The sequence below is a fragment of the Acinonyx jubatus genome, chromosome A2 (assembly GCF_027475565.1).
Source record: "Acinonyx jubatus isolate Ajub_Pintada_27869175 chromosome A2, VMU_Ajub_asm_v1.0, whole genome shotgun sequence".
Lineage (NCBI taxonomy): Eukaryota > Metazoa > Chordata > Mammalia > Carnivora > Felidae > Acinonyx > Acinonyx jubatus.
In genome coordinates, this window is record NC_069383.1 from 147,773,054 (window position 1) to 147,796,847 (window position 23,794).

At 40.1% G+C, this 23,794-nt stretch overlaps 1 protein-coding gene and 1 pseudogene across 7 annotated transcripts in view; one reads left to right on the forward strand and one right to left on the reverse strand.

Moving 5' to 3' along the window:
- Positions 1-123: 123 nt before the first annotated feature.
- Positions 124-23,794, forward strand: part of QRICH1 (glutamine rich 1) — a 51,528-nt gene continuing 27,857 nt past the window's right edge. Inside the window, exons 1-4 of one of the 7 annotated variants that reach the window (XM_027038690.2) lie at positions 131-267; positions 1,729-1,788; positions 3,728-3,947; positions 9,892-10,221. In XM_027038690.2, coding sequence (XP_026894491.1) covers positions 9,913-10,221 — 309 coding nt within the window. In that variant the 5' untranslated portion in view covers positions 131-267; positions 1,729-1,788; positions 3,728-3,947; positions 9,892-9,912. Of the gene's footprint in view, positions 268-860; positions 1,005-1,728; positions 1,789-3,727; positions 3,948-9,891; positions 10,222-23,794 lie in introns of those variants that run through there. The other 6 variants (XM_015077042.3, XM_027038691.2, XM_027038693.2 and 3 more) reach the window with 6 other exon arrangements.
- Positions 12,068-12,195, reverse strand: LOC113593607 (uncharacterized; annotated as a pseudogene).

The following is a 23,794-nucleotide window of genomic DNA, read 5'->3' on the forward strand; positions in this document are numbered from 1 at the left end:
GGCCCGAGGCCAGGCCTCTAGCCTCGGCAGAAGCGTTCCCTTTAAGTTTGGCCAGGAGGCAGCCTCAACTCTCGCGGGATCCGACGCTTCGGTTATCGCGAGAGGGGCATTCGGCACCCATTGGCTGTGAGGGTTGAATGTAAGATGGCGCCCAGGGAGCTGTGAGGGGAAAATCCTGTCGATCTTGGAGCGGCGACGGCGGAACCGGGGCCCCCAGCGGTGCGGTGGGGCCGGCGGGTAGAGCGGCGGCGACGACGACGTCGCCGGGTGAGGGCTGCAGTGGGGGCAGGGATGCGGCGAACCTGCGGGCCTGAGACAGCGGGCCCACCCCACACAACGGCGGGCGGGGGCGGGCGGGGGCGGGCGGGCCGCTGCCTCTGGGCCCAAGAGACCTCGGGGCGGCTCCGGAGTGGAGAATGTCCCTGGGCTCGCGCGCCCCCGCCCCTTGTGGGGTGTAAGAGAGGCAGGTCGGGGACTCGGGTGGGCGCGGCGCGCGAACGCGCACTGGTGCTCGGGCGCGCTCGGCCCTGTTTATACACGGGCGCGCGCGCGCGCTGTGCGGCCCTCCCGGTGCGCGTGGCCGCCGACGTGCGCGTTCCCGGTCCGGATATCTCGGCTCCTGGAGCTGCGGCCCTTGGGCAAGAGCGGCTTTCTGTGGCGCGCGCCCGCCCGCGACCCCCGGCTTCGGGGCGCGCGCCCCGCTGTTGGGTGGCGGCTGCGCCGCCGCCGCGAGGACGCGCGGGACACCTCTGCTGCGTGGAGCGGCGGCGAGCTGGCGGGCGGCTCGCAGTGTGAGGAAGGTTGTGGGTTGGGCCCTTCCTGCTCTGGTGACGTCCCCGGACCGCCATGGCCTAGGCCTGGGGAGAAACCAACCGGCTTTGCAGTCTTGCGGTTCCGCTCCTCTAAGAGGCGGGCGAGATTGCTCGTTCTTCTGGAAGAATGCAGTGACTTGAGGCCAATGTGCGGGAAAGGTGCTGCCCTGTTTCTGAAACAGAGCCCTGTAGGTTTGTGAGGGCAGCGAGCCCCTTCGAGTTTCCTCACCTTGTTCTGGTGCTTTGTGCTGGAGAGGGAAGGTTAATCCTTTAAGGCCTTTCGGCGGTACTTGCTTTCTTGTCATTGGAAAGTAATTCTTCATAAGCGCAATTCCTACACGTCACCTCTGTGCGCTCCGGAAGGGGATCCTCTTCTGTGGACGTGAAACTACCCGAGCTCTAAATGCCACTTTAAATCCTTAAATGCAACCTTTTCTTCTGTGTAGGTGGGAGGGGCTTACTTGTACTCTGTTAGACTAAGGGAGGGCCCCGCATTCGCGCAGCCAAAAAGTTGCCCAGGACAAAATTGGAACGACCTGAGAATCTGCTTTGCCTTCTTTTGTTATTACACAGTTCCCCAACAGAAATTTCTAAAATCTGTTCATGTATTACTACAAAAGTCACTTTTGATGTAGAATTTCAGTCCTTTTCAGCTTTTTGTTTTGTTTTAGTTCCAGTGCTAGGGGAGTTCTAGGTTTGTTCTAGAGAAAAATGCACTTCTTTTTTCTAAAACAAGACATCAGTTTTACAGTCTTGCCTAATGAAGTTTAAGGAAAACGGAGCTAAGGGCAAGTAAAATTAGGAAAACTGATAATGATGGGGGTAGTTCTTTTTAATATACTGTATTTTAAGAACAAAGTTAAAATTTAAAAAGAGGCTGAGGATGGAAAGAACTTCTTTGTTCTATCTTCTTCAGAATGTTACAAGTCTTAAGAACTCAGGACAAGCAGCAGAAATAGATGCAACATGGTGACTGGTGAGTTAAAATCATTCATATGCTGAAAATATGTGTGCAGTCTTTTTCCTAGTAATATTGAAACATTACAAGTCCTGCCAATCATTCTGGGTGCTGTCTGACAGAAACTGCTAAGTGCTGGAAAATTGAAGATGGGGGAGAACTGCATCTTTGAATCCAGTAACAGTTTACTGCTTGAACAGTTTTCTTCTCTTGAAGTGTAAGCCAGCGCAACTTTCAGGTTTTAGCATGAGGACACACCAGCTTTTCTAAGGAACTTCAATGAAATAAAAGCAGTGAAGTTTAAGATGCACTTAAAATTTAAATATACCTTTTAGGCCTGCTTGTTCCGGAACATCTTTGTTTTTAACTATTAAATTTGAGATCTGTCTTTTAAGTTGGTATTTGTAGATAATATTTTTTTGTAAGCTCATTAACTTCAATTTGCCTATTAGGAGATGTCCTACTTCCAGCCTTCTGTGGTGACTAGTTTGTGTACCTCTCAGGAACCTTTTGCCTTTCCACCTCCCCTTTCCAATTTTATGTTGCCATTTCACAGAAAAGATCAAATAATGGTTCATGTTTTTTGTGGATTTGAATTGCTCCAAAAAGGTAACCAAATGTCAGGGGCTCTAGGTGTCTATCATGACAGCTTCAGAATCAAGGATCTCTTCCCTCAAGCTTGCATGGTTTTAATTTAATCAATTGTGTTTTGTCCTCCGTGTGCCATGCTTGCTTGTCTACTTTTTAAATGGCGACCCTTTATTGGCAGAGGTCTTTTATTTCTCAACCTTAGAATGAGATGTTACACAAACACCTGTTCTTTTGTGTTACTTTGTACTTAGTTGGCCTGATTTTGTTACAGATGTTTTAAGTCTTCTCCAGGCTTTGCTTAAATGCTTCATTTGTCACACTGGATTGTGATTTCTGATTGTGGCTGCATGAAGAAATGATAGATTAACTTCTTGCTTTGCTGAAAAGGGGAAAAGAATGAACATTTGATGTCACACTTGAGGCTAGAGCAAAATTGTAGGTAGAGCTTGTGGGCTGTATCAGAAAGCTTTTTTTGCTTTTTGAAATATCTATCAGTAAATTCAGATGATCTGTATAAAATTTAGTGAAAAGTTATAAGGTGAACCACTGTGTAACTATCACCTCTTCAAGAAATAGAACAGTGCCAGCCCCCTGCACCCTTCATGGGTCCCTTCCTGGTCATAGCTTCTCAACCACTAGAGATAATTACAATTCTGACTTCTGTGATAATCACATTCTTTATTTTTATTTACCACCTTCATAGCCCTCAATGTAGTTTTATTTGCTTTTGAATTTTTGTAAGTGGAATCATGCTGTATTTTATGGTTTCCTTCTTTTAGCATTGTGAAATTCATCCATGTTGTGTGCAGCTGTAGTTCGTTTATTCCTGTTTCTTTATAGTATTCAGCTGTGTGACTATACCATAATTTATCTATCGATTCTACTATTGATAGACATCTAGATTCCTTCCAGTTTGCAACTGTTATAAACAATGAACATTCTTGTATAAGTACCTTTGTATATGTGTGTATCATATACCTAGGGGTAGATTGCTGAGTTATGTGGAAAGGATATTGTCAGCTTTATTAGTTAATGCAAATGGTTGTGCCAGTTTACAGCCCATTGATCTTTGGTGGGAATGTAAATTTATGTTTCTGGTTGAAAGTGTGTTGTCCAAAAATAGAACCATGGCAAAAATGCCCCTAAGTCAGGGTCTCCTCTGGTAAAAGTATGGAACAGGTGAATGACCCAATGAGATAATAGCTATCACAAACCCTGTATTGGGTTAGTATCTTTAAGAATAGAGGTGTATCTCCCAATTTGCTTCTTTGAAATGACTCTTTATGCTAATTAGAACAAATGTGACTGTAATTCCTTAAAGTAGAAATGGATTTCTTTTTTAATGTGAATGTGTTCTTCAAACCAGATTTAAAAAGCTATGAGGAGCTATTGCTAGAGTAGATGCGAACGAACCATAAGAGGGGCCTGAGAACCTGACTGGGTAAACAGGAAGAGGCAGGGCTCTGAGGCAGCTCAGAGTTTCTTCTCTTAGTCCATCTCATATTCAAGACCCACTTTGTGGAGCTGCATGGGGAGCTGGGAAGAGGTATCAGAAATTTGAGGAGACCCAAGAAAGGATGATTCTGGTGAGTACTTAGGCCTTCCCTTAGAACATAAATTGAAAAAAATTCGCGAAGAGACCTATGAAAATGTAATAGATTGTTGCTTTGGAATAACCTTTGTTCATCATATCTTCTTGTGTTCTAGTGATAAAATAATAAAAGTAATGATCACTTTGATACATTGAGGGCCTAAATCTGTGTCAGGCACTGTACTAAGCTCCTACTAGAAGGTGGTGTAGGGGAACTACTAGTGATTAATGGGTGCATACAAGTGAAAATTTCCTAGGCCTGTTGGTATGGGATTTGCATATTGTTTTGCAAAGCAGCTATTCTTAAAAGTATTCAGAAGCAAATGCTTGTTTACAGACTCCCCTACACCAATGAGGTCCCAAGTGTTTTCCTCTCTTCCCTTTTCTAATGCCCAGAAATTGGGAGTACTCAACTCTCCCTCCAGCTTCGTGTTTTTCTGAAGTATTTTAATTATTCTGTTTATTTACTGCTCCCACCAAGCCTTTGACTTGGAGCTAATTAAGAATCTTGCTTCTTTGAAAGGAGTTTCATTAAGTTTATCCATTTCTGTATTACCAAGGCTCACCCTTGTGTTTCTTGTGAGCAGCATCTTGAAGAAGTTAACAATTTTCATTATTATGCAAACTTATGGTGCTTGATGATTTTGTTTTTTAAGAGTTTCAGATTTTGAGGGGAAAAGCACGCTATGATCAGCCAGAATTGTTGTGTGTGTTACTGTTATTGTGGTAAATCACTGTGTAAAAATATTACTTTTTAATTTTCTTTTGGTTTAATATAAATTGTGGAAAATACAGGAGAGTATTCAACAGGAAGAAATTTAAGTCCTCTGATTCTACCACCAAGGCATAACTACTGTTAGCATTTAGATGCAGTTTTTTTGTTTTTTTTTTCCTCTCATATGGGTAAATAATACTGGTATATGTAAATAAAATTGTGTTCCTTTTTCACACATAATGTGCTTCTGTGTTGTTAAATTTAAACAAGCAAACATGTTCAGGGGGCAAGGAATCTTCCAGGTATTAACATCCTTTTTTTTTTTTTTTTTTAAGCTACCATGTTAAAGAAAGATCTGTAGAATTACACTAAATCCTTAGGAGACTTTATATGAAATTTGGCATATAATAACAGTGGCATAGCAAGTCAGTGGGCAAAGGAATTTCAATAATTCAATAAATGATACAGGAGGGACAAGTTGTTTTTGGAAAAACTATAGTTAGACTTTTACCTATACAAAATAAATTTTAAATGGATCAAAGCATTTTATTAAAAAATTACACTGGAAATTAAAAAATTGTAGGTGAATAATGACCTGATTTTAATGGTAGGGAGGACTTTTTTGGAGCATAAAAAAAGAAACCATCACCACTATTGAAAATGTGTTTAATTTCTCTCTCTCTCTCTCTTTTTTTTTTTTTTTTTTTAACTCACTGATTAACCTAAAATATTTAAATATATTTCTGAAGCTTTCCCTCCACCGCGCCTTGTAAGCATCACTTTTGTGTCTGGTCAAATGCTGACTAAGTGTACTTTCATTATTGGGGTGTGTCAGTCTGGTGGATAGTGCCAAGTGAGCAGGTTAAAAGGACAAGAAATGAAGCCATGTGTGTTGTAGTCTGTATGAATGGGCAGATTGGAATGTTCAAATTGACCTTTTCTATTAAATTTTTAAGTTCTCCAGGGTGTTCCTGGATGGCTCAAGTCAGTAAATCGTGCAACTCTTGATCTCTGGGTTGTTTGTTGAGTTCAAGCCCCACATTGGGTGTAGAGATTACTGAAAATAAAATCTTAAAAAAATTTTTTTTAAGTTCTCCATTGAATCCGTTATTGGTTAATATTTTTTAGCTACCTCTGATTTCAGTGGCTCTCAAGTGATTATGTGGATTTGTACAGAGTTGGTGAAGAACCTTCTAGGGGCTTAGTGAAAGAAAAAAGCAATGGGAATTGGGAAGCAATGGCTGCTTCTGCTTGAAGCTCCACTGACAGGCTCTAAGCTTGGAACGCTGCAGAGTGTGTTATACTTTGTAGTTTAAACTGCTTAAGATACAGAAGGTGTTTTTATCATAAATTATTTCAAATATTTTCACAAGGATACAGAATAGAATGAATACCTGTTAATGAGCTTTTATCAACAGTTTCTAAGTTTTATAGAATTTTACCTACTTCAGGCTGTTGGTGTTCTGTGTGTGTGTGTGTGTGTGTGTGTGTTTAATGAAAGCTTAAAGAATGAACTTTGAGGCTTTATAGAAGATACATTTCCAAGCTTTTATTCCATTTCTGGGAGCTGACTATTCATCTATTCGTCTATCTTACTTGTCGTTACTGGAATAAATTTATAGCTGGATTAGATTTTCTTATAGTGACTTTTTTTTAAGGTAGTATTCTGGAAATACGGGATTTGTTTGGAGGAGAATGGTTTTATCATCTTTGGAACCTGGATTTTTTAAACAAATGTGTCCTGAGTTTAATTTGGTATGAAATGATGTGTTCTAAAAGATTGATTAATTACAAGCTGTATTCAACTTTGCTAAATGTTTGTCGAAAATAGAGGATGTGGTATGGGGGCGCCTGGGTGGCTCAGTCCGTTGAGCATTTGACTCTTGATTTTGGCTCAGGTTATGATCCCAGGGTTATGGAATCAAGCCCCGGGTCTGGCTGAGCATGAAACCTGCTTTGGAGTCTCTCTCCCTTGCCCCTCTCCCCCGCTCGTGCTTGCTCTCTCAAATAAAAAAATTTTTCTTTAATTAAAAAATAGAGGACATGGCACTTTAATTTCTTAATCTTAGTGGGAGGTCTAGAGATACTCTAAAATTAGTAAGTCTACATATAAATAAAGGTTTAAAGGTATGAAAGTGAACATTGGCAAAAATAACAATGAGATTGGCAGGGGTTGGTGAGAGGAGGGTGATTTAAAAGCCCTAAACTTACCTTTCCTGAAGGACAGGTCAGTGTTTCAAATTGGTAGATCAACAAAGCATACTTAGGTGTTTTGTTTTTGGTTTTTTTTGTCTATACTGTTTGATGAATATTTTTTTCCTTAGAAAATGGATGTGTTACTTTTACTGCCCGCTCCCCCCCCCAAAGAAACAAAAATAGAAAAACTAGTTGTAATTCTACCCTGAAAACTGAAGAAAATTTGTTTCTAGGAAAAGAGTTAGTGTAGTCCTCCTTTATATTTAATATTAGACTTCAGATAAAGCTTAAGCATCCTCATTAGTGAAACTTGAAAGAGTGAAGGAAAATAAGTCACTAGGAAGTTTCTAGGGACTGCCTTTACCAAGCAATATTTGTGTGAAGGTTTTCTGATTCTATTAACTTATTTTGCAATTTTTTTGGTTCTTAATTGTGTGTATTTCTTTTCTCCCAGATTTGAGACAAAAAAATGTTTTGCCCCATGGTTACCCATATTTTTTTAAAAAATTGCTTTGACACAGTAGCGATGATTCCAGTGCAGACAGTCTTCAGAATTCGGTGTATTTTATGGGAATGTAATTGTTGAAAATAAATTTGGGGAAGTGTAAATTTCAATTGACCTTTGCCATTCTTCTGTAATGGAGGTAGAAAATTGAAATATGTACCAGCATGGTACAGAATCAGTTAATTGGTATTCATATAGCTCTTCTTTGTCCCTTTTTGAGCAGAAGGGTAGATGTGATGAGGTATTTAGAGTCACATGTGAATTTTGTGATGTTATTGGGTCTATATTATGAGAGATGCCTTCTTCAGAAGGAAATTCTAGTCATGATGCTCTTATCAGAAGGGAGATTTGACACATTCTGTGCCAGTGTGGTGAGTGATTGTGGGTCACCTACAGTGGAATGGCCTGCTCTGAATAGGTAACAGAAGGATGGGGTGTTTGGCCTTGGTGATGTTCTTATTCACTTGTATCATGGCCATTGTTGAGAGCTTAATTTTGAAGTCTTACAGCAGACCTCCTAATTTTCAACTCCCCTGCAGCAGAGAGAAAGAAGGGAGAACTGAGCAAGGCAAGTGGTCAAGAAGAGAAGTGGGAAAGGGACAAACGAGTTGTATTTCAGGAGATTAGAGGTCTTCAACAAAGATTTTAACTTTGCAGTCACCTGGCCTGTGCTTGCTTTTCTTTGCACTCTATTGCGTTTGGGGTGTTCTGAGATGTAGAGGCTCTCCTCAGAGTAGTGGGTTAAGGTTTGATTTTAGGCCGGATAAGGTATATGTGCTGTTCTTTATTTATGGAGAAATACATTTGCAATGTATTATATGCATCGTTATAAAAGATTTACTGTTGTGTCAACTATGTAGGGAAAGCACCCAAATATAAGTTGTATACTATACTTAGAGTGTCCCACAGAAATGTTGCCAGTGTTAGTAACTTAATAGCAGTAAGGATCATATGTTTTCTCTGGTCTCACGCTTGTCTTGGATATATAGGCCGTTTTCCCAGGGTGTATACTGACCATTTACCAGGAGAAGGCTTAACATTTATAATTGTAACTTACAGATGTTACAGGAACAGCTTAACATTTATAATTGTAAGTTACAGATGTTACAGGAACAAAGAGCCATAATCCTTCTTGTTCTACATTGAATTACAAATGTAACATATACATATACACGTACATATACATATGAAGCACCTACCATGTGTCAGCCATCTGAGAGGATCAGGACACAGTCTTGTGTGCCAGGAGTTTAGAGCCAGGTGGAAGAGATAAGATGATTACCCATATACCTTATATCTGTAACATAAGGCAGAACATCTGGGCAGTGAAAGAGAGACTGCTATTTCTAGTGTTGATGCCTTTCTAGTCTTCTAGCCTTTCTTTGATGGTTCAGGGAAACAAATAACTTTTCCATTTGCGATTGATAAGAGTCCTTTCTGGCAAAAACGTTCACTTGGTTTGTGTGACACTCATATCCTGCTGCTGTTTTGTTCTGGAGGTGGTTCTGATTCAGAGGGGAGGGAATAATATGAAATCAGCAGTGGCAGGCAACTAATAGTCCGTAGATAGATTGCATGGTTGTCCCCCAGGTAGTTGAGAATTACTATCCACCCCTGCAGATTAATTCTTAGGGTAAATACCCTGATGAAAAATTTGCAGAATTGATTTCTGAGTTTTAGGAGTGACCTAGTTATTTAAAGCACTATTCAACTTTACCCACTAATTTTAATATTAGTTAGCACTTATATAGTACTGTCTGTGTCAGGTACTTTTCTCAGAGTTTTATATTTAATCTTCATGTCAACTCTGTAAGGTAAATACTATTTTATTTATCCCCATTTTATACACAAAACCAAGGTTAACTAACTTGTCTAGTGTTTCAAAGCTAAAGAGAGATTGAGCTGAGATTTGAACCCAGGCAAGCTAGCTCCAAAATCCATGCTTCTGACAAGTAAGCTATGCTACAAAACAATGTGAGCAATATATGGCAAACTGGGATTTTTGGTGTTTCTGGTGGGAGATGAAGTATATATCCCCTTTTTCTCAGGTCTTGCTATAGCTAAGTGGCATACATGTTTTTACTATAGGACATAGTTGGCGGTGGAAATTGAACATGTCACTAGGAATCCCTGCTCCTGGCTTCCTTGGTTGTCCTCTCTGTGATGATCACAATAGTTTTGCATGTGACTTTTATTGTCCAGTGCTTGGCTCTGCAGAGAAGATGGCATTGGCCTAGTGCTGGGTGGAGAGTGTGTTTTCAGCCTGTTTCATCCAGTACTGTGACGCATGCCTTTGTTTTTTGTTTTCAGTGTGATAGTTTAAGAAATGTTTATAGAAGCAATTTTTAAACATGGGTAACTTAAAAAAAATAATAAGGTGGTATAATACATTATTTTGGATTCCTGTATACAGCTGCCCTGAATATTCTACTCTGATGCAAAAGTGATTGATTGCTGTGTGCATTTCAAAATACGAAAACAATAGCATAATTTTGACTTCTGACCATTTATTTTTATTTCTAGGAACCCTAAGGACTCTGCAATATGAATAATTCTCTGGAGAACACCATTTCCTTTGAAGAATACATCCGAGTAAAGGCGCGGTCTGTTCCGCAGCACAGGATGAAGGAATTTCTGGACTCACTAGCCTCTAAGGGGCCAGAAGCCCTTCAGGAGTTCCAGCAGACAGCTACCACTACCATGGTGTACCAACAGGGTGGGAACTGCATTTATACAGACAGCACCGAAGTGGCTGGGTCTTTACTTGAACTTGCCTGTCCAGTCACCACCAGTGTTCAGCCACAAACTCAACAAGAACAGCAGATTCAGGTTCAACAGCCACAGCAGGTTCAGGTAAAAGGGAGATGTTGAGGTGCATCCTATTTAGTAGATTTTATTTGCCATCAGGGTTTTGGTTAGTAGGAACATCACATCTATATACAGATATCTGAGGTTATTTTCACTAAGGGAATATTCTGTGTTTTTTTGAAACATTTTGTTTAACACAATGGCTTTCATATATAGTACAGACTAAAAATATTTGCAGCTACCATAAACTGAAACGATCACAGATACTTGCCATTTGCTTTGGAGAATTAAACAGTACAGAAATTAGAGGTCTTCTGGGACTGGACTCGGATGTGACATAGCTGTGTGTAACTGAAGCTTCCCTTTTGTCTGTGTCACCCTGGGTAGATCAAGAACATAGGAGGGGCTTATCTTTTCTCATTACTTACAAGCATGACATTTGGAACTTATTTTAAAATGGGTGTGATCTGTTTTAGTGATCTTCCTTTAGTTGTATGGTTCCATGACTCAGGTCACTTGTAGATTTCCAGGTCTTCATTTACTGTTTATAATCCTCAGGAAATAATGCTAATTGATAATGAGCTTACAGAAAGAGGAGGAACTAATAAATTTGCCAAGATTTTAAAAGTGCCTCTTTAGGGGTTCCTCATATGAAACTAACAGTATGCTCCATTTACAAATGCTCCTTTCTTGCTATTGTCTCTTGTGGTTCTATTTCATTTTGCCCTCGATGCTTTTTCCACTAAGAATTGGAAAGGGAGTAGAATGTGACTGAGGGGCAAGAGGGTGGAGAGGTGTATCTGGTGAGATAGAAGGCGCCTTTACTCCTTAGGGATGCAGACAGGTATATTGGAAGAACATGGATCTGGAGTTGTATTCTTGGGTTTAGATCTGGCTTGACATGATGTAAGTTTTTTCAGCCCTAGGTTTTTCATCTGTTAAATAGGGATAATACTGTTTAGTGAGACTGAATGAGATAATAGACCAGAAAACATCTGGCACACAGAGGAATGCAGTCATTGTTTATTCCATTCTTTGTAAGGAAGGAGGGCAGGGTACAGGAAAGGTAGATAAGAGAAGGCTGGCTTTTTGGTTTAAGAAATTATTCTGCTGTTATTTACAGCTTGGACTTCTTTTTTCATAAGATGAAATGGTTTGGGATGGGGCATCTGGCAGGTTCAGTTGGTAGAGCATGCGGAGCATGTGACTCTTGATCTTGGGATCATGAGTTCAAGCTCCACATGGATGTAGAACTTACTTTAAAAAAAAAAAAAAAAAGGAAGGGGGTACCTGGATGGCTCAGTTGGTTTAGTGTCTAACTCGATTTCAGCTCAAGTCACAATCTCACAGTTTGTGGGATCGAGCCCCAAATCAGGCTCTGCACTGACATCATGGAGCCTGCTTGGGATTCTCCCTTGCCTTCACTTTCTCTGCCCCTCCCCTGCTCGCACTTACTCTTTCTCTCTCTCTCTCTCTCTCTCTCTCTCTCTGTCACTCACTCACTCTCAAAATAAGTAAACATTTAAATACATTTAAATAAAAAAAGGAGGGGGATAAAAATGGTTTGGGATTTGAGTTTAAAGTGTTTGAGACTTTGTTTTCAAGATGGCTGATTGAAGTCACCTGTTAACTTCATTGTCGTTCTCCAAAACCCCTGTAAATAAAAGAAGTGTAAATAATAATAAATCCATGAGATAGGTTCAATATGTTGGACTCATAAGAACACATATTTTCTTCATTCTAAGTAACTTAAAAAATACTTTCAAAAAAGTAGTGCTGGAAAAAACAAGTGCCATCAAAAAACCACTAAATCCGGGGTACCCGGGTGGCTCAGTTGGTTGAACATCCAGCTCTTTTTTTTTTTAATATGAAATTTATTGTCAAATTGATTTCCATACAACACCCAGTGCTCATCCCAACAGGTGCCCTCCTCCCATCCAAGTACTAACCAGGCCCGACCCTGCTTAGCTTCCGAGATCAGACGAGATCGGGCGCGTTCAGGGTGGTATGGCCGTAGACCCAACAGGTGCCCTCCTCAATGCCCATCACCCACTTTCCCCTCCCTCCCACCCCCCAGCGTCCGACTCTTGATTTCAGCTCATAATCCCAGGGTTGTGGGATCAAGCCCTGTGTCAGCATAGAGTCTGCTTAAGATTATCTCTCTCCTCCTCTGCCTGTCTCCCCCGCTCGCACAAGCGCTGGCTCTCTCTCAAAAAAAAAAAATCACTAAATCTGAGAAATTGCTAAGAGAGAAAGCAAACAGAATCAGGCAACAGAAGAATTAATGTAAAAGAGAACTTTTAGGGAAGGTGGAATAGTTCTCAGGGTGCTCTAAGCCAAGAAGTTAAGGATACAAAGCAAAATTCTCCCCTGGGGCAACCTCAGTCTTCCACCAGTTGGGACTTGACCAAGGGTGTAGAACACACATTTACATCTGTATGTCTGCATATATTATGCGTATAGTTGACCCTTGAACAACATAGGTTTGAACTACACAGATCCGCTTCTATACAAATTTTTTTGAGAAATACAGTACAGTACTGAAAATTATGATATTCTTAATGACATCTTTTTGTGTACTTTATTATAAGAATATATAATAGAAATAACATACAAAATATATGTTGACAGTTTTAGTTATCAGTAAGGTTTCTAATCAACAGGTTTTTAATAGTTAAGTTTCACAGGAGTCAAAAGTTTTATATGTTGATTTCTGATTGCAAAGGAGTTGGTGCCCCTAGCCCCTGCCATGTTCTTCAAGGGTCAGCTGTGATAGATACCAGGTATAGGATGAAGGTGGCTCTTCTAATAGGTGGGGAAAGGATATATTCCATTAGTGGAGTAAGGCAGTCTACTACTCTTCTTGGAAATAAAGTCAGATACCTCTCCTAATACAGACCAGATAGGTGAAAGGGTCAGATAAAAACAAAACAATAAGACCATTAAAAGACAGTATAGAAAGTCTTTGGAATTCTAGATTGTGGAAAGCCTTCCTAAGGAAGAAAGTAAACTCTGAGATAGCTTTACCCAATCTTTTTTACCCTGAAGGAGTACTTGAAATAATTTTCAGGTCTCAGGGAACCCCTGCATAAATATAACTGTATTTGTGGGCACCTGTGTGGCTGAGTCATTAAGCATCTGATTTTGGCTCAAGTCGTGAGCTTATTGGTGAGTTTGAGTCCCCCATGGAGTGAGCTCACCCCCCTTCTCTGTTTCTGTCTCCGCCCGCCCCCCCCGCCCCTCACTCACTCTCCTCAAAAAAAAATTGCTGTATTTATATATCTCACAGAATATTAGCTTGATCAGCAAGTTAGAGGCATAATAATTTTAATAATAACTATCAATGTTCTTTTGATAAATTTTTTTTGTGGATTTACATTTCGGCCAACTTATTAGGCTGTCTTTTCTTGGTGTGGTTCTCTTCCCCACATAGGTTATCAGATTTTTTTTATTATTATTATTATTATTTTAATTTTATTTTTTATTTTTTAAAATTTACATCCAAAATAGTTAGCATATAGTGAAACAATGATTTCAGGAGTAGATTCCTTAATGTCCCTTATCCATTTAGCCCATCCCCCCTCCCATTTAAAAAATTTTTTTTAATGTTTATTTATCTTTGAGAGAGAGACAGAGTGTGCGTGGGGTAGGGGCAGAGAGAGAGGGAGACACAGAATCTGAAACAGGCTGCAAGCTGTCAGCACAGAGCCCAACGTGGGGCTCAAACTCACAAACTGTGTGAGATCATGACTAAGCTGAAGTTGGACACCCAACCAACTGAGCCACTCAGGTGCCCCTAGGTTATCAGATTTAATTCAAGTTATTAGCGTGTATGTCTTTTTAAAAAAGTTTCCTCCTTGAACATTTTTTTGCCTTTTTCAAGTAGTCCATTTCTACCATCTAAGTTGCTGAGATAAGGATTGTGGTATATAGTATGTATGTGCAAGAGTAGTTTTTTTCCCCTCTTTAAAATTAAAAATGACCTTTGAGCCAAGCATTCTTGGACCAAAGGGTAGTTAATCCTAGCTTACCTTTCTTGAGACTGATCTTTCTTTCCTTTTCATAAGTTTTAAATTAAAAACTCTTAAGGCAGTGGCATCTGGGTGGCTCAGTCGGTTAAGCAACCGACTTAGGCTCAGGTCATAATCTCACGGTTTGAGTTCAGGCCCCACATAGGGCTCCATGCTGACAGCTCAGAGCCTGGAGCCTGCTTCAGATTCTGTGTCTCCCTCTCTCTGTCCCTCCCCCACCTCTCCAAAATAAATAAACGTGAAAAAAAATTGTTTAAAAATAATATATTTTCATTAATAACTGGTTTAAGCCAAATGGGGTTTAGTTTTTCTAAAAGTTGGCTTTGTAGATTAAATAAAATTAAATTGTATTACCTAATGTTACTTACATGAAAATTGACATGTTATTCTAAAGCTGCCAAAATCATAAGCCAGATAATATTAATAAAAATATGAATGGGGCGCCTGGGTGGCTCGGTTGGTTAAGCATCCGACTTCGGTTCAGGTCATGATCTCACGGTCCGTGAGTTCGAGCCCCGCGTCGGGCTCTGTGCTGACCGCTCAGAGCCTGGAGCCTGTTTCAGATTCTGTGTCTCCCTCTCTCTCTGCCCCTCCCCTGTTCATGCTCTGTCTCTCTCTGTCTCAAAAATAAATGTTAAAATTAAAAAAATATATATGACTGACAATACAACTTTATATAAAATTTTGTAAAAACATTTTTTTCTGAGTTATATCAGAATCAAATATACCTTGCAGTTACAAAATTATTATACACACGTTGGTTTTTTGATGTCTTATAGGTCTGTACTTAGTTTAAAAGCATAATTTTTGAAACTAAAAATAGCACATGAGGCATAAGGAGGTTAAGTCCTATTTCAGTAGCTAGTATTTGCACCCAAGCTGTTTTAACTTGAGACTGTGCTTCTTTCTAGTGTTTCTAACACACAAAGAACTCTTAGAAAGTAGAAAAAAATAATTAGTAAAAAAAATGAACAAAGGATATAAGACAATTCATAGAAGAAGAATACAAGTAGTGCTAATAAGCATATCAGAAGATGTTTCTTTAACGTTTATTTTTTTGAGAGAGAAGGAGTGTGAGCCAGGGAGGGGCAGAGAGAGGGAGACACAAAATCCAAAGCAGGCTTCGGGCTCTGAACTGTCAGCACAGAATCCGACGTGGGGCCTAAACTCCTGAACCGAGAGATCATGACCTAAGCTAAAGTCAGCCACTCAACCGACTGAGCCACCCAGGTGCTCCAGGAAGTACACATTTTAAAAGTGAAATACCAGGGGTGCCTGGGTGGCTCAGTCAGTTGAGTGTCCAACTCTTGATTTCGATGTAGGTCATGACCTCGTGGTTCATGAGATGGAGCCCTGCCTTGGGCTCTGCGCTGACAGTGCAGAGCCTGCTTGGGATTCTCTGCTCCTTCCCTGCTCATGGTCTCTCTCTCTCAAAATAAAGCAGTAAACATTTTAAATAAATAATAAATGTGAAATGCCATATTTCATTTATTAGGTAGGGTAACATTTATAAAGATTTCACCCAGGGTGGCAAGGGTATGAGAGGATAAATTAGTGTAATTTCCTTGAAAGTGATTTTGGCAATACTTATAAAATTTTTTTTTAAGTATGCATACCATTGGCTTTGCATTTGTGTTCACAGATACATGTGTATACAAGGATATTCACTGCTGCACTGCTTATAATAGTAGTAACACTAGAAACAAGTCACTAAATAAGGGAAATGGTGAATAATGGTACAATTGTAGTGTGTCCTGTGCAGTCAGAAGAATGAGGTAGATCTTTGCCTATTGACAGGGTAGGATGTATAACAGATTGCTGAGTGTCAAAACCGGTTTAGTATCACTGATTTTTAACATGTAGAATGTCATGGTCCTTGAATAATAGTAGTAAAGTTCAAAACAGTAACTGGGCTGGGGAGTGGGTTGCTAAGGAGGATAACTTGAATTTTTTATTTTTTGTTTTTATTTTTTAGTTTATTTTTGAGAGAGAGAATGTGCTCATGTGTGCAGCTGAGGGGCAGAGAGAGAGAGAGAGAATCCCAAGCCGCCCTGCACTGTCCGCACATAGCCCAATGTAGGGCTCGAACCTGCGAACTGTGAGATCATTACCTGGGCCGAAATCAAGAATCGGATGCTTAACTGACTAAGCCACCCAAATGCCCTGAGAGCTTGAATTTTTCATTAAACATGAACTGCTTTTCTAATGAAAGAAAGGTGTTGTTTGAGAATATTTTGCTTTGAACTTGTATGTACAGAGCAATAGTTCTTAACCTTTTCTTCCCTATCCCAAACATCTTAATGTCTTTTTATTTGTAAAGCCCTTTACTCTAGATGCTTGGGTACAGTAGTGAGCCGACAGAAAGCTCCCTGTATACAGGAGCATACATTATAGCTGGAAGGAGATAGATGGTACGTAAGATAAGAAAAATCTTGTTATATAGTGATAATGCAGAGGAGTGAAAAAAAAGCAGATGGAGGTAACCAGGGTAAGCCCCAAAGTGCTCTTGACATTTGAGTTAAGACCAAGGAGAGTTGGCAGATGAGCCACGTGATTATCTGAGGAAAGAGCATTCCAAATCCGAAAGCCCGAAGCCTGCTTATTTAAAAAATGGCAAAAAAGCTGGTGTAACTATAGTGCACTGAAAGAATGGATGAGGCTAGAGAGGTGACATGTGTATGTACTGAACAGACCTGCCTTTCTCAATTCACGGGTGAAAAGGCTCTTTGCCTCATAGTACAGTTGACTCATGAACAACATGGAGTTAGGCATGTTGATCCCTTGCACAGTTGAAAATCTTATAATTTTTGACTCCCTCAAAACTTAATTGTTTACTGTGGACCCAGAAGCCTTACCGATAACCTTAGTAGTCAATTAATATGTATTTTATATGGTGTATGTATTATATACTGTATTCTTAAAATAAGCTAGAGAAAGTGTTATAAAGAAAACCATAAGGAAGAAAAAAATACATTTTCAGTACTATAGTGCATTTATTGAAAAAAAATCTGCATATAAGTGGACCCATGCTGTTCAAACCCAAGTTGTTCAAGGGTCAACTATATTGTGTCTCAACCTAATCCTTTTGATAATAAAAAATTATGTCAGGTGCCTGGGTGGTTCAGTCAGTTAAGTATCCAACTCTTGATTTCAGCTCAGGTCATGATCTCACAGTTGTGAGATCGAGCCTCACCGAAAGGCTCCATGCTTGGCATTCTTACTTGAGATTCTCTCTCCCTCTCTGTCCCTGCTCCACTCTCTCAAAATAAACAGTAAGAAAAATTAAAAATTAAGTATATATTAATGATATTTAAAACAATTTACTGTCTTGAGAGCTCAGGCTGTTTTCTAGATTGCTTTTTTTTAAATTATGGCAAAATTAGATTGCCTTTTAAAAAACATCTGTCATCACCTCAGAGAGTTGCCTTTATCCTCTCTGACTTAATCTGTGCAACACATACCTTGTTGTATGTATACAAAGTAATTACATTCTTAAAACAGTTTTAGTGAATTGGTGGGAGACAGAGGTACATGTTAATTAGAAGAGTAGCTATCTGAATAAGTCTCACTGTGTTCCCTTACTACTAACACATTCACACTTCAGACTACCAAAAGTGTGGTTTTTCCCACATTTACCAATTCTCTGACACCAGCTGGCTGGCCTGTAATTCAGTCTGACGCTGTCTACTTGGAATTAGCATCAGGTCCCACAAGTTAAGGGATCAATTCCACAAGACTTCCCCCCAGCTCAGACACCAATCACATGTCCCAGGTTACTGTACTTCTGATTGATCATCTATCAGTTGGGGTTCTCCCTACCCCTCCTTAGGTTTCATAATTTGTTAAAACAACTGGCAGAACTCAGGGAAACATGTTTCCTGGAATATTATATAATAAATGATACAATAGAGGATACAAATGAACAGAATAAAGACATAGAGGGGCCTCTGTCCCTTTGGAGTTTGGGTGTATTCATTGACACACAGTTCCCTGAACCCCCCATACTTTTGGGATTTTTATGGAGCCTACAGCACATGGGTATGATCCATTAGTAAATCAATTTCTAGCCCCTCTTCTTTACAGAGTGGAGCATGGGCTGAAATACCAAGCTCTGTTTTTATTTATTTAAAAAAGTTTTTTGAGGGGGGGCACCTGGGTGGCTCAGGTCAAGATCTCACGGTCTGTGAGTTCGAGCCCTGCATCGGGCTCTGTGCTGACAAGCTCAGAGCCTGGAGCCTGTTTCAGATTCTGTGTCTCCCTCTCTCTCTGCCCCTCCTCCCTAGCTATTGCTCTGTCTCTCTCTCTCTGTCAAAAATAAACATAAAAATAATTTAAAAAAAATTTTTTTTCTTTAATGTTTTTATTTATTTTTGAGACAGAGGGAGACACAGAATCCAAAGCAGGCTCCAGGCTCTGAGCTGTCAGCACAGCTCTGAGCTGAAGTTGGACGCTTAACCGACTGAGCCACCCAGGCGCCCCAACCAAACTGGTTTTTTTTGTTGTTTTTTTTTTAAATTTTTTTTAACGTTTTATTTATTTTTGAGAGAGAGACAGACCATGAGTGGGCGAGAGGCAGAGAGAGGGAGACACAGAATCGAAAGTAGGCTCCAGGCTTTGAGCTGTCAGCACAGAGCCCAACATGGGGCTTGAACCATGAACCGCGGTATCATGACCTGAGCTGAAGTCCGCCACTTAACCAACTGAGCCACCCAGGCGCCCCTGAAGGTATCAAACTTTAATTATGGTTTGGTCTTCCCAGTGACCAGCCTCCATCCAGGAGCCCTCTAAGAGTTGAATGCATGAATACATCATTAGAATACATGATGCTCCTGGCACTTTTATTATCACTTAGGAAATTAACGAAGGTTTTAGGAGCTCCAGCCAGGAACCAGAGAGACCAAAATATGTATTTCTTATTACATAACAGTACCCTACATCTATTTAAGTTAAGGAAGTACTTTCTGAAGGCAAAAACAAGAGCTCCCATGTAAGAGCCTTGACAGTGTGTACAATACTAGAAAAGACCCCAATTTTCCTGTTCCTGGTAGGTTGCCCTGAGCTAGGTGACGGGGATTCATTTGGATCTTCCCTTTCAAGAGCCCTCTTGAGTTGGGTGCTTCCTAAAGCATCCACTTGAAGTTAAATGCATGTGCCAGAGAGAAGGCCTTCTGATGGTGAATCGCAGGTGTTGGGTTTCACTTAGCACCCATAGAATTGCTTGTTTCTTCTCTGCCCTTCTCAGTTCCTACAGGGCAGGAACTGAGGCTTAATACAAGTCTGGTTGGTCAAACTGGCCTCACAAGTGAAGGATACTCTGGGGAAGGAGACCTCTCATCACTTGCTTCTTCTGGTGCTAGAAGTCAGGATCTCAAGGCTTCAGTGGCTCAAAGTGCAACTCTTCCCCGTTTGTCATTTCAACTTTTGTCCCTCTTCCTCTTTTTCCTCTTGTTGCACATTTCCTCCATGCTGGATGGTCCCTAACCCCTCATCGTAGTGTGAGCTACTGAGAATGAGGAAAGTTAATTAAGAGCCAGACTTGACTCTGAGACAGAAGAATCTGGTCTGCCTCTGCTACTTTAGATGTGTGTCATCTTAGGCAAGTGATTTAACCACATAGAGTCCATTTCCTTATCTAGATCATGAAAATAAAAAGAATTCATATTGTAGTTACTTTGAGGATTACATAAAATACTAGGTTATAAGCACATAGGCACATAGTAATCCTTGATAAATAAATAATAGTTGCTTTTGTTTTCTTCTTCCACTTCTCATTAATGCCATTCCTACCTGTGGCCCCCGTTGCCTTTTAGAGTTTTGAAAAGTATCCAAACATTTATAAATAAGATTCCCACGCTGTTGGTAATATGTCATTTTTATCCCTTTTTTCTTTTAATACATAAACTGTTACAAATGCAGTTCAAATCTCTGATACCCTTCTAAACAACCCCCTTTCCCAAGGTAAAAATACTATTTTAAAGTTTTCAACTTGATGTGATATTTTCTGTATCCATCTGGGTATTGGTTTTTAGTTACAAATATCAAACAGCATTCCCCCTCATCCCCCTCATTTATTCAGAAAAAATTGATTAAAGGATAGCTGTTAACTCAGGGAATTTACGGGAGGGCCAGAGAATGGGTCTTGGAGGCTGTGCATCCAGGAATAGGACTCAGGTCACATTGCAGGCCTGTTCTGGCAGAGACCTTCTGCCATACCCCTGGGCCCAGCTCCTTGCCCTACCACAGTCTCTCATTGGGATCTATGCCATCCTGCTCCATTTCTGCCATATTCCTCCACTCTTACCAGAAAATGGAGGTTGTGGTTCCTGCTTCCTCATGTTGTTCCCCTCTGAGTCCAAATTTCATACAGTGTGTCTAATTTGGGAAGCTTTGGTCATATGCCTGCATTCTAGCTGCAGAAGAGGATGTTGGGACAGTGATTCTGGCTTCTGCCTTGAGAGGCAGTGCTCATAATATGATGTGTTCTCCAAACATGGTTTTGCAGCCAAAAACAAGACTACCGTCAGCTATTCTCTCACAGGCACTTTGTGGGCTGATTGGGATCCTGATTGGATTGGTGACCCATTTATTGCTGCCTTTTCTGCCCCTTCATATCCAGCCTTTTGCCCACAGTTAAATTTCTTCCCTACCATATTTCTAAGTTCATTTATATCATAGGAGTTTGGCAGGAGCACCTGGGTGGCCCAGTTGGTTAAGTGTCCGACTTCGGCTCGGGTCCTGATCTCACAGTTTGTGAGTTCAAGCCCTGCCTCGGATTCTGTGTCTCCCTCTCTCTGCCCCTCCCTTGCTCATACTCTGTCTGTCTCTGTCTCTCTCTCCCTCTCTCTCAAAAATAAACATTAAAAACTTTAAAACATTAAAAAACATTAAAAAAAACAGAGTTTAGCAAATGTTTAATACTTGGGTAAAGACTACTAGTTTTCAGAAGAGTGTTATTTGAACAGTGAAATTCTATCAAGGTCCCTAAAGTTTTGCTAGACTAGTTGTTAAAAGGTTTGGTCCTAGGTGTACGATTCCTCACCTAGTCTGGTCGTCTGCCAGCACACTGAGCACTGTCCTTAACCATCCCTCCTCAGTAAGACTCAGAACATGAAATGGAATGTGAGCCACATGCGTTGTTGTAAGTTTTCTAGTAGCCTCTCTCTTGTTTTTTTTTTTTTTTTTTAAGTAATCCCTACACCCAGTGTGGGGTTTGAACTCGTAACCCTGAGATCAAGAGTAGCATGGTCTTCTGACTGCCAGGCACCCCTAGTAGCCTCTTTTCTAAAGGGAATACAAGAGGTGAAATTGATTTTTTTAAATCACATTTTATTTAATCTAATATAGTTTTTCAACATGTGATCAGTATAATATTACTGATAAACTGTTTTGCCCTTCTTTGATACAAATCCTTGAAATCTGGTTATGTTTTGTACTTGTAGCACCTGATTTGTAGCACATCATAGTTTGAATATCTCAAGTGATTGGCAACTACATGTAACTAATGGGTATTGGACCAGTGAAGCTTCAGAGAAATGTAAGAGAAGAATTATTCTTTCTTGTGGAAATAAAATTGTTCATGAGGGGACACCTGGGGGGCTCAGTCAGTTAAGCGATGGGCTCTGTGCTGCCAATCTGCTGACAGTGCAGAGCCTCCTTGGGTTTGTCTTCCTCTCTCTGCCCCTTCCCTGCTTGCTCTCTCAAAAATAAGTAAACTTAAAAAAAAAAAGTTTAAAATCGTTTATAAGGTGGAATTTGGAAATTGACCTGACACACTCACTGAGTTTATTCTCCTTTAAATATTTTTTTAATGTTTATTTTTTAGAGAGCAAGAGCATGTGCATGTGAGTGGGGTAGGGGCAAAGGGGGGGGGTGGGGTTGGGCAGAGGACCTGAAGTGTGCTCTGTGCTGACAGCAGAGAGCCCCAGGTGGGGCTGGAACTCATGAACTGCAAGATCATGACCTGAGCTGAAGTTGGATGCTTAACTGACTGAGCTACACAGGTGCCCCAGTTTATTCTTCTTTTTTTTTCTTTTTTAAAGTATTTATTTTGAGAGAGCAAGCATGAGTGGGGGAGGAGCAGACAGAGAGGAAGAGAGAGAGAATCCTAAATATGTTCTGTGCTGTCAGCACAGAGCCTCATGCAGGGCTTGAACTCACAAACCTGAGATCATGACCTGACCTGAAACCAAGACATGGACACTCAACCAATTTAGCCACCCAGGACCCCGATTCTCCTTTAAATGAAATCTTGGTTTTACATTTTAGCTGTAAAGAAAACAAAAAAAATCAAGAAATGGTATTAGATGTTTGTTTGTTTAGTTTCAGTGATTGGAAGAAAAGATTCCTAATTGAGGTAATACATGCATTACTTCATGGTCTCTCATTGTTTCTTGGTTGGAATACTTAGTCTTAATGTTGGGTTGAGCTCTGGATTACTTAGGTTCTGAACACTGAGGAAAAGGAAGATTAACCATCTACAAACTAATAACATTGACAAATGAGGTCCAATAAAATTTCTAGACTAGTGGTTATCAAACTTCAGGGTGCATTAGAATCACCTGAAAAGTTTCTTAAAATGGAAATGGCTGTTTCCCCCACCCCTCCCAACCCCTGAATTCTGCTTGAGTGTAGGACTGGAGTCAGTTCTGAGAATTTGCACTTTCCCCCCAATTTTATTGAGATATATTTGACATACAGCACTATATAAGTTTAAGTCTACAGCTTAATGATTTGACTTAAGTATATCACGAAATAAGTTTAGTTAACATCCATCATCTGATATAGATGAAAAGATAAATTTTTTTCTTTGTGATGAGAACTCTTAGGATTTACTCTACTAACTTTCCTCTGTATCATACAGCATTGTTAGCTACAGTCATCCATCCAATTGTTTATTATATCCCTAGCATATCTTATAACTTGGAGTTTGTACCTTTTGACCACATTCATCCTGTTCTTCCTCCTTTCCCCACTCACTGCTTTTGGTAACCACAAATCTGATCTCTTTTTTTTCCCCCATGGGTTTGTTCCTTTTTTGTTTGGATTTTGAGATGGTGTAGTATTTGCCTTTCTCTGACTTATTTCACTTAGCATAAAGCCCTAGAAAGTCCATCTATGTTGTCACATGGCAGAATTTCCTCCTTTCTTATGGCTGAGTAAAATCCCATTTTTTATATATTCCATAACTTTTTCATCCATCTGTTCAGACACTTCATTTATTTTCATGTCTTTGTTTATTGTAAATAATGCTCTAAACATGGGAGTGCAGATATCTCTTTGGCATAATGTTTTCATTTCCAGAGAATTTTCATTTCTAACAAATTTCCAGGTTGATGTTGAATGTGCTGCTCTGCAGACCACATTTAGACATACTTTCTGAAGAACTTAATTGATAGTATACTCAATGAAATAAAGAATCTAAGAAAAGTCACGAAAATAAAAGAAATGGTAGAACCAACTCAGAATTGAGATCTGATTGCAGTGTGGTAGCCATACAGAAGAGCCAGAAAGCAGTCTGTCCAGGTTGAAATAGAAAGTCAGAATGCTCAAGAAGAAAGTAGTAGTGCGGTACATATTATGTGGTCAAG